This window comes from Hyperoodon ampullatus, assembly GCF_949752795.1.
Source record: "Hyperoodon ampullatus genome assembly, chromosome: 10".
Taxonomy (NCBI): Eukaryota; Metazoa; Chordata; class Mammalia; order Artiodactyla; family Ziphiidae; genus Hyperoodon; species Hyperoodon ampullatus.
The window spans coordinates 37,791,072-37,807,578 of NC_136923.1; the positions used below are offsets into that span (position 1 = coordinate 37,791,072).

The window sequence follows — 16,507 nt, forward strand, 5'->3', positions numbered from 1 at the left end:
TCCAACATGGAAGTACCTACCAGCTCAGAAAGAAAACCCACCCTCCCATCCCTCTGTGATGAGTAAAGGCCCACATCTTGGCCCCAGAGTGATGTCACTGGGTGAGGGGAAATGTCTGTGTACCAATGTTTCTGATGTGTTTCGTCTAACAGCTTAGGAGAATGACTGCTTCATACCCTATCGAGGGCATTCTGATGGCAGAAGACAGCACAGCCTTCAAGTCGCTTGGCATGAGACAAATAATGCCATCAGCCTTTTATAGTTATATTACACTTTCTACTTATTAAAGCACTTTCACATTCATCACATCATCTAAGCCTCAGAAACATCCTGAGAGAAAAGCTAATTATGACCATTGTGAATGAAGGTCTCAAAGAAATTCATGACACTATCATAATTGCCCTTCTAACACAATTTCTTTATGGGGTCCCCTCTCTGACCTCTAGAACAAGTCACAAACCTGAGGAGATCTCTTCTGACAGAACTTGGACAAGCCTTTGCGGTACCTGCCCATGTAGCCAAATGCCCTGAATGCAGTCCTCTGACCTCCCCTCTCAGGATCCACTCACCTTGTGGAGAGAAGGAACAGCCAGGTGGTGAGGTTGCTGGGATCATTGAACTGATTAATGAGCCGCTCCCTCTCAAAGGCAGGGGTGCTACCATCTAGCCCTAGGACAGAAGGAAACACACAAGAAATGGACAGATGAGGGCAGGGGTACACAGCAAAATCAATGGGCAAACGTGTTTAAAACAGAACAAACACAGACTACAGTGCTCAGATTCCACAGCCTGGACATTCCATGGGGATCTACCATGAGACCCAGGCATCTATAATTTTAAAATACCCCCAAGTGATTCACATGTGCAACAAAGACTATAAACTGTGTTTTTCCCTTTAGTATCTTGGGTCAATTCTAAGGCCAAGGTTCCTAGACTTCAGAGTGCAAAAGAATCACCCTAGTTAAGGAAGCCTGGTAAACACTGGCTTAAGGTAACTGCTCTGCCTCAGTCCTGTGAATCTTAGTGACTGCAAAAGGACCAAGGGTTTTGTGTTTTGATATGGATGATATTCCTCCCCCACGCAGGAATCTACACTGTTAACAAGCTCCTAAGGCTAAGAAGTTGCTCGAAGGAGACATAAAAAAAAATAGAACTGGAGCAGTGGGATGGGACATATGAGTGAAAAGAGGGAAGCTCAAAAGAAAGAGAAAAGGTAAGCTTCAGTTAAGAAGCATGAATAAGGGAAGAGGGGCAACATTTGCCACCTATAGTAAAGCAGAGAAAAGGGCAAAGCTAAGGGTATGAAATACTACATGGAGAACTGAATTACTACCAATGTAGGAAGCATTAGTTTAATTGCCTGGTATTAGAGGCTCCCTCAGTCAACACCCCAACCTACCTTTCAACTTGAGTTCCCACAATTTCCAAGCACAAAAAAGCTCAGCACTGACTCACTGGGCAAGCCTATAGTCAACACAAGGATCCAGGCTAGCTCCTGTGCTGGAGTCTCATCACCACCCCCTGAACCTCCATTTCTCTAAATCTTTCCTTTAGGCCAGGGCTTCTCAACAAGAAGATTTCCCCACCCTACTACCCCACAAGGAACATTTGGCAATGTTTGGAGATGGTTTGGGTTGTTATAACTGTGTGGATGCTACTGCCATCTAGTGAGTAGAGAACAGAGATGCTGCTAAACATCCTACAATGCAAAGGACAGCCCCCTACAACAAAGAATTAACTGGCCCAAATGTCAATATCTGGTCAATAAGTCTCTGAAGTCAATATTTCTCAACTTTTTTTTTCATTACCACCCCATTAAGGAGGCTTTTTACACATTTTTTCCCAATCACCAGGCCCTCCATAAAATTTTAACACCACAGATATACTGTATATGTTTATTCATTATATACATATTTGTGCTTTTCACTTTTAAAAAGTTAAGATTTTTTTGTCTCCTCGAGAACCAATTTTCACCCCCTTAGGGACACCATCTCCCCCAATTTGAATACATGATCTAGGCTGTGTTCACTTTGTTCCTTCTGCCTAAGATGATCTTTGGGCCACACCAGCTCTGTATATTCAAATTCTCCCCATCTCTGCAAGTCTAGTGCAAGTTCCACCTCCTCCAGGAAGCCTTCTCCAACCGTCCTCGCCATGATGATTCTGTCCTCCTTAGAACCCCCATGAGGGCAATCAATCAGTGCTACTTTGAATCTGTCCTTGAGTTGCTGCACCTTGGATGATGACAAGGCATATGTCTTCTACATCTCTGCACTCCCCCTATCTGGCTTAAGCTCCCCAGCCCAGGACAGTGCCTCACACAAAGCAGCTTGCTCTTAGCGTCTCTCTGCTCCTTAGTCAATCACAGATATTCTTGTTCATGTGATGGTGGAGTAGGAGAAGAGAGGAAGAGAGAGAGGGAAAGGAAACCCTTAGGCAGACCTTGCCAAGGCTCCAGAAAGCAAGCAGCAATGAACTCACGGAAGTAGCTGACGTTTCGAACCCACTTCTGTATTCCTTGCCCCTCAGCACCAGGTAGACAGGGCGCTTCTCGTTTGCCTAGGAACTCCTCGATTAAAGCCAAGGTGGAAAGGCTCTGGCTGAAAGGGACACATTTGGTTCAGAAGGCTCCTGGACCTAAGGGAATCTTGTTCCCCAATAGGCCCACCTCAATAGGCTCCCCTCTGACAGTGGGAGCTCCCACATCCTACTCCCCACAAAGAACCACCCTAGCTCATAAGGGAGTAGAGTCATCCTCACACTTATTACCACCAGCCTACTGAAAAATTCTTTAGCCTATTACTTCCTCGATTGAAAAATTCTGAGATTTAGCTCAGTGCAGAGTAACAAATAGCATCAGCATTAAAAACCAACACTGCATGAATATGCATTAGATCTAATTACAGGCCACAGGCAATATTATAGATCTTACTAAGGAGATAGATCATTTAGTTGCTTCCAAGTTATCCAGAGAGCCAGTCCATAAAAGCAGTGTAACACTAGGCTCTCCCTAAGTTACAATCACTGCTTTCCTCTCAAAGTATCTTACACATGGGAACCCTCAGTCTGAGACTCCCAAGCCAGACTCCTGCCACTTAGCTCTCACTGGAGCATAATCTAGTCGGAACAAAGGAGAGGCAATCTACTTTACGTCTGTTTCCCTGAGGAGTGAGGCCTTGATGGGACTCAAAGCTCTGGCAAGACTGAGAATGTGACTTGGAACAAAAAACATTATTTATTTGGCCTTATACACAAAGCTTAGGAAAAAAAAAAAAAAGGCTGGGGAGGCATAGATGCAGTTTAGACCAGGGGTCAGCAAACGTTTTCTGTAAAGAGCCAGAGAGCAAATATTTTTCGGCTTTGCAGACCACACATAGTCTCTGCTGCATATGCTTCTCCTTTTTTAATTTTAATTTTTTAAATTTTTTATTTTATTTTTTTTGGCCGCACCCTGCGGCTTACGGGAAGTTCCCTGACCAGGGATTGAACCCGTGTCCCCCGCGGTGGGATCGCAAGCGTCCTAACCACTGGACCACCAAGGAATTCCCTGCATATGCTTCTTTAAAAAAACAAAAACAAAAAAAAACTCTTTTCAAATGGAAAAACTAGCTCTCAGGCTGTACAAAAACAGGCCACAGGTCATATTTGGCCTGCGTCACAATTTGAAGGATTAGACTGTGATCTCCAATGTTAGCCTAAGGTTTCAAATTGTTCTCTGCAGAGAAATTGCATTGGATAAAAAAAGAAACTCTAAGAAAGAGAAGAAATGCAAGAAGGTCCTCACAAGAAGCACTGGTTGCAGAGGCATGGAGATAAAAGGGGGCTGGTGCAACCCCGGATGGTCTCACTCTGCAGGGGTTGTATCACTCTTTACCAAAGACACACACTCGGCAATTTCTCTTCCTACCTGAACACAAGGATCTTGTCTCCAAGCTTCACACTTTCCTCAATCAGGTGGAAAAGCAGTACCATCTTGGGAGAGTTCTCTAAGACACCAGTCTGGTAATTAGTCAAAAGGTCCTTGGCCTATAGGAGAGGAAATGAGGCAGCTTGGAGCAGGTCCATGGCCAGATTACTAGAAATACTATTCTCTCCCTCAAAGGCAGCAGCTCACAGGCAACCTTAATAGTTCCCTGCAGACCTTAGCAGTACAGTGCACTGCGCAAGCCCCACCCTCTCCCCATGAAAGCTTTGCACGATCCCTTCTCAGCAGTGGTTTATGGCCACAAAAGTATCTGCTTGACTCACCCATTCATATGTGACAATGTTGTTGCCTCGCTCCTGGAAAGGGTTAAAGCCGACCCCTTGTAGGAACTTGCTATTGGTCGCCTCTCCCATTGAGGCGCTGTCCTCACCCTTGCCTTTTGTTCCCTGTGAAGGGCAGCGGGCACTAGTCCCTGATGAACCAAGCTCTTCCACGTCTAAGTCTTGCTCATTGGCCAGGTTCTCCTTCTGAAGGGCTTCATACAGCACGTCAGGGTGATTCCAGATCTGAGGTTCAAGTTAAAGGGGAGGAAGCATAGGGCAGAGAACAATCTAAGGGTGTCCCAGGGAGTCTGGAAACATGCAGTTATTCAAACACACACCTCCCACAGCACATAGTCACACCAAAACTTAATGTCTCCCCAACCCCCTCATGGTCAAAGAGCCTGCACATGCACACTCATTTTCACTAAGCAACTCTGATTGCTATGATACATGAATGGGAGAATTCACACCAGGAGGCATGCCAGTATGATTGGTACACAACCAAAAAGGCTGTGTCACAAGTCTTGCATTCTTATTTAAGCAAGAACAAGAACATTCCTGTTTCACCATGTGGCCACAGTCAACTACTGTATGAAACTATGAAACAAGACCAATCTCTCCCTATGGACAAAAGTATCTAACTTACAGATGATCAACCGTAAGTCATTTCAGGGACTATTCCTGGCAGGAGTTGAGAATTCCAGGGGAAAGAGGTGTGGGGGGGGGTGGGAAGGGTATGTTTGCACCGCAGCATCCTCAAGACCATGTCTGCTTTAGCTTCCTTGCCCTGGTCTAGGACTGTGGGTACAAAAGAAATATTTTGAAACCCATCTGTCCCTAGACACACACCTTCAGCTGACTTATTAAAGCAGTGCTCAATTGGAAATAATACCCAACAGGTTGGTTGAGAGCTGTCAAAGAAAAGGATCCTTCGTGAGGCAACAGAGAGCATCTGGCCAGGTCAAAGACAAGTCAGCGTTCATCAACCTGTTCACGAGGCTCAGTGCTAAAGACACCTAGGCCTTGCTGTCCCCAAACCATCTCAAGCATTATCAGAATGAAAGAGATCTTGATCTGATTAAATACAGAATCAAATGGAAGGTATCCCTAATAATGTGTCTATGCTATATATTTCTTGAATCCTGATTACGCTAGCAGTCAAAAATTTTGTCCCACGATGTTCCACCATCACTCCATTTCTCAGGTGAAAAAGATCAGTGAGAAAGGAAGTGACTTCTCAAGTTTGGTATAACAAGTTGCACATTTGCAAGGGGCACCATTTACATTATAGTCTATGAGTGGCACTCCTGGGAACTGTCTTGCCTTGTAGCCCTCAATTCAGTGAACTTCTTCCTTTATCAAGGACTCCCAGCAGGAACAACTCCCTTGGGACCATAAGCATCCTTAGTCTGTGTCTTAGTATTCCCTGAGGCCTCAACACACCTTGCAGCAGACACAGAAAGCCTTGAGGGGGTTCAGCCCCAGCCAGCCACTGCTACCACAGTCCCGGAAGCGGTCCATGAACTGTGTATACAAATCTCGCTGGATCTTAGAGAGTCGCACCAGGATCACATTTTCTTCCTTGGCAGGGAGATGAATCTTCAGCACAGTGTGGCCTCTCCTACAAAGGTACAGATCAGAATTGACAAGGCAGTGTGTCCAGGAGGGGTCAGTGCAGGATAAAAACAGAACCCTGCATTTCTGCCACACCGCCTTCTTTAGGATTTCAACATTCACAACAGCCTTACCATAATGCGGATTGGCTCAGCAACCATCAAGAAACTTATTTTGAGTATAAAAACTAAAGCAAAGAGGCAGAGTGACCTGGGAACTCCAGGTTCTTACCCTAATCTAGGGCTGCTTCTCTAAGCTTTCTCCACACATGCCATCTTAACAAGGAAAAACAAGGGGATGCTTCAGACTGGCTAGCCTACATCTTCTAAGATGCTGAAACTGGTGAAGCCATAACCCTGAGAACCACCACTTTATTCTTTCACTCAAGTCATTAGAATGGTAGTTATCTCCTGCTTCTCTCAGCAAGTAAGGCAGATATCCCTAGTAACCTCAAAGATTAACTTCTGAGAAAAGCACTTCTGGACCAGACTCAGAGATTGAAATATTGGATATCCACCGTCTGCTAACTATTCAGGAAAAGCTATTCAGTAAAAGGAAAGTTTTACTATTGCCCTACTAGAAAGGGGCCCTCCCACTGTAACCACCTTTCCCCTTCAGGAAAGCCTTGTCATGTCTATTCCACCAGGGCTCTCCAAGGATTTAGAAAACAGAGCCCTGAGGATGGCTCACCTCTGCACAAAGCCCTCCAGGAGGCTGTGCAGGACATGGCTCCGGTACCGCATGAGGCGGACATCCTGAGGCGTGCTGTCAATACACTGTCCATTCAGGATGGGGCGCTCAAACATGTTGCTGAACTCCTGCCGGGTGCCAAGGAAGTCTGGACGCACAAAGTCCACCATGCACCAGTACTCGATGAGGTTGTTCTGCAGGGGGTATCCGGTCAGCACCACCCGGCGGCGAGAGCGAATGTTCTTCAGGGCCTGTGAGGTGCTGGCCTGGCAGTTTTTGATGCGGTGTCCCTCGTCACAGATTACCACATCAGGGCCAGGGCGGCATAAGGCCTTCTCAAACTCTAGGGAGGGAAGAGGATCCGGAGTAAGAAGGTGAGAGGGCCTGCTCTTAGTCAACAATATGAGAAGTAGGGGTGCACCCTGGAGGAGACAGAAGAAATGAAGGAAGCAGGAAAGCAAGAGTCAGCCCCCATTGGTGAAAGGGAGCCAACCATTCAAGCTCCTGTGCATTTGGTGTGACACATTAACCTGGCCTATTGACTCTTGCAGTAAATATCCCTTTTCCCTCTTTCCTTTCCTTAATTTTTTTCCCTTTAGGCTAAGAGTAAAACTGACTTGCATTCCTAGGGCTTATACCAACTAGGTAGCAGACAGCATGACTTTACAGAGTACCAGCCTAGGATTAAAAATGAGTCTGGATGGTACTGATGGGAATAATCCAGACACTTCCACTGGCTGTCACCATTGTCTTGGTGCCATCTGAGAGCTGGCTGGTGGGAACTAACTAAAGGACAAGGTCTTCCTGGAGTTACTCGCCAGTCAACGTTAAATGGCAAATTCAGCCACAGAAGCAAACCTAAAAAACAGAATCTCATAGATGAAGAGATCTATAAAATGAAACAGCCTCTGAACCTTAAAAAAAATTTTCTTCCCCAAATAGACCAAGGCCCCATAGAAGAGGGAGCAGAACTAGAACTATGAGAAAAATGGCTTTCACCAAAAAACAAGAAAATTGGGATAAATTCTTCTTTTATAAATTCACAAACAACATTATTACTACTCTGTATATTAGCGATTTAAATACTTTATATTTTCTTAATACTATCTCACAACATCTCTGGGAAGTGGTGAAGGGAGCAGTTACTCTTCTAACTGTTCTATGAAAGACACAGGGGAGTCTCCCCCATGCCAGCCTGTGGCCTGGCCTACCCAGAATTCCACTGCCTGCAGAGAAAGCAATATCTTCTGAGAGCCAGTGCAGGTCATCCCACCTACCTTGGGGACCAGGATTTCTGGTTCATGTCAATACAACTCACATCAATAATGCTTCCCATTTGACTAGGTGCTATAGCAGACACTATTTCTTTTCCCCTGGATCACCCTTTAGAGTATTCCCAGAGAGGCTGCCCACCTCTTCGAAACTCCTGCTGTCGATCTTCCTCATCCAGATCAATGATGACCGGGTGAGAACGTTTCTTGGTTTTCTTCGGTCTACCTGTGGCAAAGGATTTCTTCAGGGTGAGGAGTCTGTACATTTCATACCCCATCAGCAGCACCCCACCCTCTGACACCCAATCAGCCATCACTTTAGCACGAGCTGCCATTGTCCTGCAAAAGTGAACAGAAAGAAAGTATTATTGCTTCCCCTGCTCCCCAGGAAAAATTCCTCACCGTCAAAGCTGTGTTCATGTACATTCAGAAGTCCTTATTGCCAAAGACTTCATGTGGCAGCATCACAGGGCTGGCCAGCTGACCAAGGACTTTCCCACCATTCTAGAGACACTAATTGAACTAAGGATGGACTGGTTCACTGATGATGGTTAAATAACAAAAAACAGAAATTCAATGGCACAAGACAAGCAAAAGTGACAACCTCCCTGGATGTACATTCATGACTACAGTTCTACATTTGAGGGAGAATTTCAAGTTATTTCCATAATGAATACAAAGTAGTAAAAGCAAGGGCAACATTCTGCGTTTCACCTGCCCAGGCCCTTGTGAATAAAGAGCCAAGGATGCACAGTAAAGGAAAAAGAACAGCAGAGACCGGATGCCACTCAGCATAGTCCCTCTACTCCTAAACAATTGAGCCCTGGCTGTATTTCATTAACTGCTGTGTGGACTGACAGTCCTGAAATCTAGGAAAGAGCAGGTGATCAGCCACCTGTAGGGCCACTCATAGTCTCCTCGTTTTGATGTGTGTGACCAAACATCACAAAAGGTGGCCTCTGCAGAAAAGAAAGTCTACCTTCTCAATTATTCATATCAACGAGGGGAAAGGGTAGCATGGATTGCTGGCTTGGATCAAGAAATAGCTTTAGATTTTTGGAAACCAGGTTGAATTTACAGAATGGAAATATAAATAATTTTATTTAAATCTGAAACAAAAAAAGGTTTGCACTTTTCAAAGCTTGGAAGTTGTACTGTTAAAGGTCAAATATAGATTGGTGCTTAAAAGAAGAGACTGGTGATTAGGTTTCTAATAAAAGATAAATGTAAAAGGTGAAAAGTTAGGAGATGGAAAGTTTCATTTTATCATGTTGAATTTTATTACTATACACATGGGAAAATGTGACCATGTACACAGATTTTTCAGGATATAAAAGCATCTTCAAGCAGAATACAAGAAATTTTCCAGGCTACATAAGTCTGACTTTACTGAAAAACTAGGCAGAGAAAAAATGAGTAGCAAGAAGAGAGAGGGGGATACATAAAGAAACCAAAAGGAATCTGGGAGGACAAGGCACATACCCAGATAGATTGCCTTGACATCCAGATCCTGGGAAGAAGTCTAAAATGAAAGGTGGGGACCTTCCCTGGTGGTGCAGTGGTTAAGAATCCGCCTGCCTGCCAATGCAGGGGACACGGATTCAAGCCCTGATCCGGGAAAATCCCACATGCCATGGAGCAACTAAGCCCGTGCACCACAACTACTGAGCCTGCGCTCTAGAGCCCGTGAGCCACAACTACTGAGCCCATGTGCTGCAACTACTAAAGCCCACACTCTGCAACAAGAGAAGCCACCACAATGAGAAGCCGGCACACCGCAACGAAGAGTAGCCCTTGCTCACCGCAACTAGAGAAGGCCTGCGCACAGCAACGAAGACCCAAGCCAGCCAAAAGTAAATAAATAAAATAAATAAAAAATTTAAAATAATAAAAAAAAAAATAAAAGGAAAGGGGCAGAGAGGAGAGGGCAGGCCACCTACTTATGCTCATCATTCAAGATGTGAACTTTAAAGAACCGAGGCTGGACTTCTTCAGGCTTGTTGTCAGCTGGAAGGGCTTCAGGAGCTGGGAGCCACATGTTGAACTCTGCCAGCCAGTTCTGAAGAGTATTAACCTATCAGAAATTCAAGTCCAAAAAGAGAGTTTTAGGGAACAAGCTCAGAGCTGAGCTCATAAGGCTTTTTAGTGCCCAGTAAGGCATTACTCCAGAGCTCTGCAGAGGGGTGACCAAGTGGTGCCTTCCCAAACACTTACCGGCACAATGGCAAGGACGGTTTTGGCTGGCGTGTGGCGGAAGAGGACATCGATGAAGGAGATCACTTGCAAAGTTTTCCCCAGTCCCATGCTGTGGGCCAGGATACAGCCAAAGCCACTACTGGTCTTAAATCGCTCCAAGGACTCAACCAGGTTATCATACAGGAACCGGATCCCACCAATCTGACAGGGAACAAACACAAACAAATATCTTTGGCTGGCAAAGACCAGGGGTCTAGTTTACTTACTTTGGAACTAGTCAGAATTAAGTAAATGAGCAGACATTATACCAGACAGCTGGTGTGGACGGCTACAGAAGTTTCTCTGAACCCTGACTAGTTAATTGGCTGGTGACGTTCTTCTCAGAGAAAACACAGAAAAGCATTCACCTGGTACAGTGGCCCATCTGAGGCAAGAATCTTGAGTACCAAATTCCTGACTGGGTCCTTCACTTAGGCTTGGTGGCTGACCTTGGCTGCTCACCTCAAGGCAGCCCATTTCACAAGGAGCTATTCTTACTGTTAAGAGTTCTTACGTTGAGTCAACTGCTGACTTCATAGAGCTTTCACTCACTGGTCCTGGTTCCAGGTTCTGGGTCAACACAAACTACTCTGATCCTTCCTATCAGAAAGTCCCTCAGACTTCTGAGTCTCACATCTCTTCCAGAGCCACAATTCCCTAATCAAAGCACTGCTCTCCAGAGAGTATCTCAATCAGTCTTTCAGATCTCACAGAAGGAGGCTCAAGGTTATTCAGCCAAAAGATTAGCACCTTCTACATGACAGGGCATCTCTCAGGCATGTCCCTTCCCATTCATCAGGAATCCTGAAGCATCAACTGCTAGGAGGAAGAATCAGGCCTTTCCAATAGCTGCTCATGGTACCAAACAAGTACTTCACAGGCTGTGATGCGGGTGACGTCCACAGCAAGGAAGCTGAAAGGAGACCAAGAGAAGAGTCCAGATTTGCTGTACCTGATGAGGTTTCACTGCCCGTGCCAACTGCGGGGCCAGGAAGACATTCTCCTCCTCCGGAGGGTGGTTCAAGTTGACAAGGACCCGCCCCAGAGCATCGCGCTGATTTAAGACATCATTCACATGGGTGCCACCTTTCTCCTCTTCCTCATCCTCCTCACTGACAGACTCACTGCTGTCCACAATGTGCAGAGTGTCCTCCTCTCCAGAGCTCAATTCAATCACCTCTGAGACAGCCAACAAAACAAAACAAAACAAAAACTCAGGAAGCAGAGATAATTTACTGCTCGTTGTTAAAACAGGAGAGCATGGAAACAAAGTTAGAACTTGTTATCACTTGTAAAAATTTTTTATTTCTATTTTTACCTTCACATTAAGACAAGGGGAAAACTTATATTTACCAAGGAGACTCAGGGAAATTTGTCACAGTCAGAACCCAAACTGAATGAGGAAGGACTGAACAATCTTCTATTCAAAGGTACAGCTAATCTCTCAGGGAGAACATTGGGTCAGGAGGAAGGAGGGGCACCTCTGGCTCAATCTTACCATCTCGACTGCTTTTTTCATCCTCACTGCCACTGCTACTGTCCAAACAAATCACTTCCTGGGTCAAGACCCGAGGAGGCAGTTGGGGTCCATCACTTGCTCTTAAGACAATTTCCTCTGGGGAAAAAAAGATGGAAGGGAATGTCAAAACCACATTTAGCTCAAACATATTTTCCAAAATGATTTGCCATCCTCCTCCTTTGTTGCTCTCTGGGGGACTATCCCCTGAGGAGACAAGTAGAGGGCATCTCAAAAACCCTAGTCTTCTTCCCAAATTCCCTTTTCTCTACTGGCTCTTACTTCCTAGTATTCACCTGACCACTAGAAAATGTCCTAATCCCTTGGCATGTTAACATCCAAAGTTATGGATGAAAATCTAAATAACATCAATTTGAGGAGGTACATTTTTATCCATCTTACTTTTCAAATGAGATCCTTCTGATCATGTGCTTCTAAGAAACTGAATGGATTGAAAGGATTCCTGAGAGGCAGATCTTATTCCAGATCTGTCCTTGACCACAGTGTGCACTGAGGGTCTCTTCTCCCTGCAGCGCGGGGCCTTTCCTGCCACCTCCACTGCTTACCGGGAAGGAACTCCAGGGGAACGGTGGGAATGGGGGCTGCGTAATCCTTCCTCTGCTGCTCCAGGCGTTTCCTTCTTTCCAATTCTTCCTGTTGTGCTGCTTTGGTAACTGGCTCCAACTGATCCTCCCGGAGCAGCTTGCTAAACATTTAAATAAGAGAGAGCACTTGGGTTCACTTGAGATTTGGGCAATGTAATGTCAAGATAAAGAGGGAAACCATCATTGCTGGGCTGAGAGAGCTGAGGTGGGAGAAGCAGCCACATCAGTCCCACTACACCCATGAAATGGGCAAGGTAAAAAAATAAATGGGACTTCAAGGCTCAGGTGGTTCTGGGCTAATGTTTTTCATATTATTTAACTTCCTGACAGGTGCCCCTGCTGAATCATCTCTGCACATAACATATCAAGAGTGAAATAGAGTAATATGTAATTCATAAAGCTGGAAAGTAGTATAAAAAACAGAGTTGTTATATGGGAAAGTAGGATTATGGATGATTCTACATCCTTATTTCCCAAACTTAAAGTAAATTTTCAAGTCATCATTATGTTTAAAAAAAAATGAGGGTAGGAGGAAAAAAATATCATTTATCTCCTTTCAACAGCAAAATTGTCATTGGTAGAAGAAAGGACTATTGGGGATTTGGATAGTTAAGGAAGTTCACATCTGCTGATCTCTTAGCTCAAGGAATAAGCCCTGCTTTGGACCAGACAGCCGTCTTCCAACTGATGTTGAGTTCTAAGAAAATAAGAACTCAACTGCTTTTATCTCCTCTTATTTTGAGACACAAGGAAAAAATAAAGGAAGAAACCAGAGTCCAACCAGAGCATGCTATGGCTGCTTCCCATGGCCTCCAAAGAGTGGGACACTCCCCAGGGGTGCTCGAGTGCCATCCACTTCAGCCCTGTATCCTCTGACAGCCCAGACCCAGTGGTCCTGAGCTCCATCTTCACTATTAATTGGGGCACACAACTTATACTTTTCTCCTTGGGAAATCGGACTCTCCTGCTCAAACCAGTCCTTTTGCTACTGACAGCCTTCAAATGAAGGTAATACTTCTACTCCCTCTCTTCCCCTCTTACCCAGAGCATAGCTCACCGTATGTTTCTCCTCATGTGGGAGGGCTTCTGAGCTCTCTTCTTTTTGGGGTCCTCGGAGGCAAGGCTCTTGCCTTGGTGGCGCCTAAGCTGCTCTGAAGGCTCAGACTGAGATGAGGTAGTTGAAGTGCACCGCGGTGGCCGCTGCCCATCTTCCCCCAGCTGGGCACACTCAGTGCCACACATGTCTTCCAGGGATGGGTCTGAAGAGACAAAGGGAAAGAGGTGCCAGGGACCAACCTTTACTGGAAGAAGAAGTGGGTTTTGATGCCAGACACACCAGGGTTCAAATCTCAACTCAGCAACTTATTAGCTGGTGATTCAATAAAGCAAGTTACATCTCTCTGAACCTCAATGGACTTATCTATAAAATGAGTACAGTAATGTCCACACTGCAGACCTGTTGTGAGGACTAAATAGTATGCATGCTTAGAACCAGGCCTGGCCCCCAGAGTAGGCTCACAACAAATGATAGCCATCACTCTTGATATAATTTAGCACTATGATCAGAGTGAGGACGTTTCATGGTCTCAGACTACTCAGAAAGGGACAACTGAGTTCCCAATACAGCTCACACTCATTTGTATGACTCTAAGCAAGTCTCACCTGCCAACAGGGAGACCACTCCTCCCTTCAGTGTATTAAAGGGTTCATTCAATTTACCAGCCATTTAATGAGGGATTACAACATGGCAAGCACTGTCCTAGATGCTTCAAGGAATATTTCTAAATTCCTTCCCTTCAAGGAATTTGTTTTCTAGACATAAGGCGGCAAGGTGTGCTAAATACAAGAGGGGCAGGGAAACTGACCTAAAGACCTTCAAAGTTTAAGGTACCATTTTTCAGCCAGAGGTAATTAGCTAAACCAAGAATAATTGTGTTAGGGTCACAGGAATATGAAAGGTACTATTTCATGGGATGATCACACAAGGAATTATATGGGAGGTAAAATGTAAGCGAGAACTTAAAAGATGAACAGAATGTCTAATGGTATTATTGCCTTGGGGACAGGGGAAGAAAGGGAAGAAATTCCTAACAGAGGGAATGTCATTTGTGGTATCAACCGCCTGCTGATGCAGGGGACACGGGTTCATGCCCTGGTCCAGGAAGAGCCCACATGCCGCGGAGCGGCTGGGCCCGTGAGCCATGGCCGCTGAGCCTGCGCGTACGGAGCCTGTGCTCCGCAACGGGAGAGGCCGCGACAGTGAGAGGCCTGCGTACTTCAAAAAACAAAACAAAACAAAACAAAAAACACATGTCAGTATGGACTCAAGAAGAACGTGCAACCCTGTAGACTTTGGTAAAGGGAGGCCAGGGCTGCCACAGACCTCAATGAGTGAACCAGTAAGCTGATGTCCCCAAGCTGAAAAAAAGACTTACCATGGGTCATCATCCTATGCACTCAACCACCAAAAAATACCAAAGGGCCGTCTCACCAGTCAGTGGCTGAGACAGGGAATCATGAGTGTCCCAGACATTCTGTTACTGCTCACCTTCCGTGGCTTGGTGTAGCCCCTCCTGGCCCTATTACCATTCTGTGTTCCCTATGGTCTCTTTCATATTAATGCCAGATTCTAGAACAGCATGGAGTTGGAAACTAATGTTTCCCAAGAGATAACAGAGCATAGGGCTTCAGTATAGACACTGGGGTGTGAACACCAACTCTACCCCTTATTATAACCTTTCTGTTCCTCAATTATAAAAAGGGAATAACAACTGTAGTGTTATTTCTCAGTCTCAGAGGGTTGTGGTGATGATTATATGAGATAGCCTAGATAAAGCACTAAGACAATGCCTGGCTCACAGTAAGCATTGTATAAAACAGCTGCTGCTTTTACTATGACTACCACTACTCCAGGTACAAAGAATGGGTTTGGTTTCTTTTCTTCTTTCTTTCCTACAATAACTCTACAAGGTGAGTTTTGCTCCCTTCATTCTAAATATGATAAACGGGGACTTCCCTGGTGGCTCAGTAGTTAAGAATCTGCCTGCCAATACAGGGGACACAGGTTCAAGCCCTGGTCCAGGAAGATCCCACATGCCGTGGAACAACTAAGCCCGTGCACCACAACTACTGAAGTCCGCGTGCCACAACTACTGAAGCCCGTGTGCCTAGAAGCCATGCTCCACAAGAGAAGCCACTGTAATGAGAAGCCCACGTACCACAACAAAGACTAGCCCCACTTGCCGCGACTAGAGAAAGCCTGCGCGCAGCAACAAAGACCCAAAGCAGCCAAAAATAAATAAATAAATTTTAAAAATAAATAAATATGATAAACTGAGGCCCTAAAAAGTTAAAAAGACTTGCCTATGAGTATACAGGAAATAAGCAGGAAAACAGGAGCGGACAGTAATGAGAATAAGCTTTGTAGTCAGGCAATCCTGGTGTTGAATCCTGGCTTTGTTACTTTCTAGCTCTATGTTCATGGGTTCAACTTCTCTGAGCCATAGTTCCCACATGTGTAAATGAGGATGTAAATAGCTCTCTCATGGAAAATATTATTCTTTAAACCCTGGTCTGCCAAACTCCATACTCTCACAACCACATTCAACAGTCTGGGAGCACACAAAGCTCTGGAGTTGGTCAGCCATGCCAGGTAGCAGTATTTATTTGTATGGAGGACTCAAACTTCAATTATATATCCTAATCAAAGATCAGAAATAAGAAAGCAAAGGGAGAAGCAGAAATGACATATGAAAACAGCATTTTGTTGTTACAAAATAAGTGTTTCTTACACACACACACCCCTCCACATTCTAAACCTTTCCACTTGAGACTGCCGCAAATCAGACACTGTTCCCTCTCCCATCCCCTGCTTTTAGTTTAGCCTAACATACATTTGAGCATCTGCTATGTGTCAGGCCCTGTGCCAAGGCACAATGGAATGGTCCACGTGGGGAAACATGTGTATACGTATACAGTGGAATGCCTAATAGCAATAACACTTGGGGAAAGCACACTTAATCTAGCCTTGCCTATCACTGGTTATGGGGGCGCTTCATTGGGAAAGGTGAGACTTGGATTTAATCTAACAGAATGGGTAGGCACCAGCTAGAAAAGGAAGGAAAAAAAGAACATTCTAGACAGATAGAGGAGCATAAGCAAAAGGAATAGAGACTCTAAACAAGGTGGAATGGTTAGGAAAGTACATGCAGTTCAATATTGGCTAAAATGAACTGAGCAAAACAGCAGCACGAGTGGCCTTCCAACCCAACAACCACTTCCCTGTCTCTTCCCAGGAGCCCCTTGTCCAAGGAAAACTCAGGTACAGA

The 16,507-nt window shown here is 45.1% G+C and overlaps 1 protein-coding gene across 4 annotated transcripts in view; it reads right to left on the reverse strand.

The window, feature by feature from the left end:
• Window positions 1-16,507, reverse strand: part of RAD54L2 (RAD54 like 2) — a gene marked incomplete at both ends in the record, with an annotated part of 48,300 nt that overhangs the window by 11,132 nt on the left and 20,661 nt on the right. For 2 of the 4 annotated variants that reach the window (XM_079712822.1, XM_079712821.1), the window contains 13 exons: window positions 570-669; window positions 2,482-2,600; window positions 3,908-4,026; window positions 4,249-4,491; window positions 5,692-5,869; window positions 6,553-6,895; window positions 7,966-8,162; window positions 9,764-9,897; window positions 10,038-10,220; window positions 11,011-11,237; window positions 11,557-11,673; window positions 12,141-12,280; window positions 13,237-13,438. In XM_079712822.1, coding sequence (XP_079568948.1) covers window positions 570-669; window positions 2,482-2,600; window positions 3,908-4,026; window positions 4,249-4,491; window positions 5,692-5,869; window positions 6,553-6,895; window positions 7,966-8,162; window positions 9,764-9,897; window positions 10,038-10,220; window positions 11,011-11,237; window positions 11,557-11,673; window positions 12,141-12,280; window positions 13,237-13,438 — 2,302 coding nt within the window. The remainder of the gene's footprint in view (window positions 1-569; window positions 670-2,481; window positions 2,601-3,907; window positions 4,027-4,248; window positions 4,492-5,691; window positions 5,870-6,552; window positions 6,896-7,965; window positions 8,163-9,763; window positions 9,898-10,037; window positions 10,221-11,010; window positions 11,238-11,556; window positions 11,674-12,140; window positions 12,281-13,236; window positions 13,439-16,507) is intronic. The other 2 variants (XM_079712824.1, XM_079712823.1) reach the window with 2 other exon arrangements.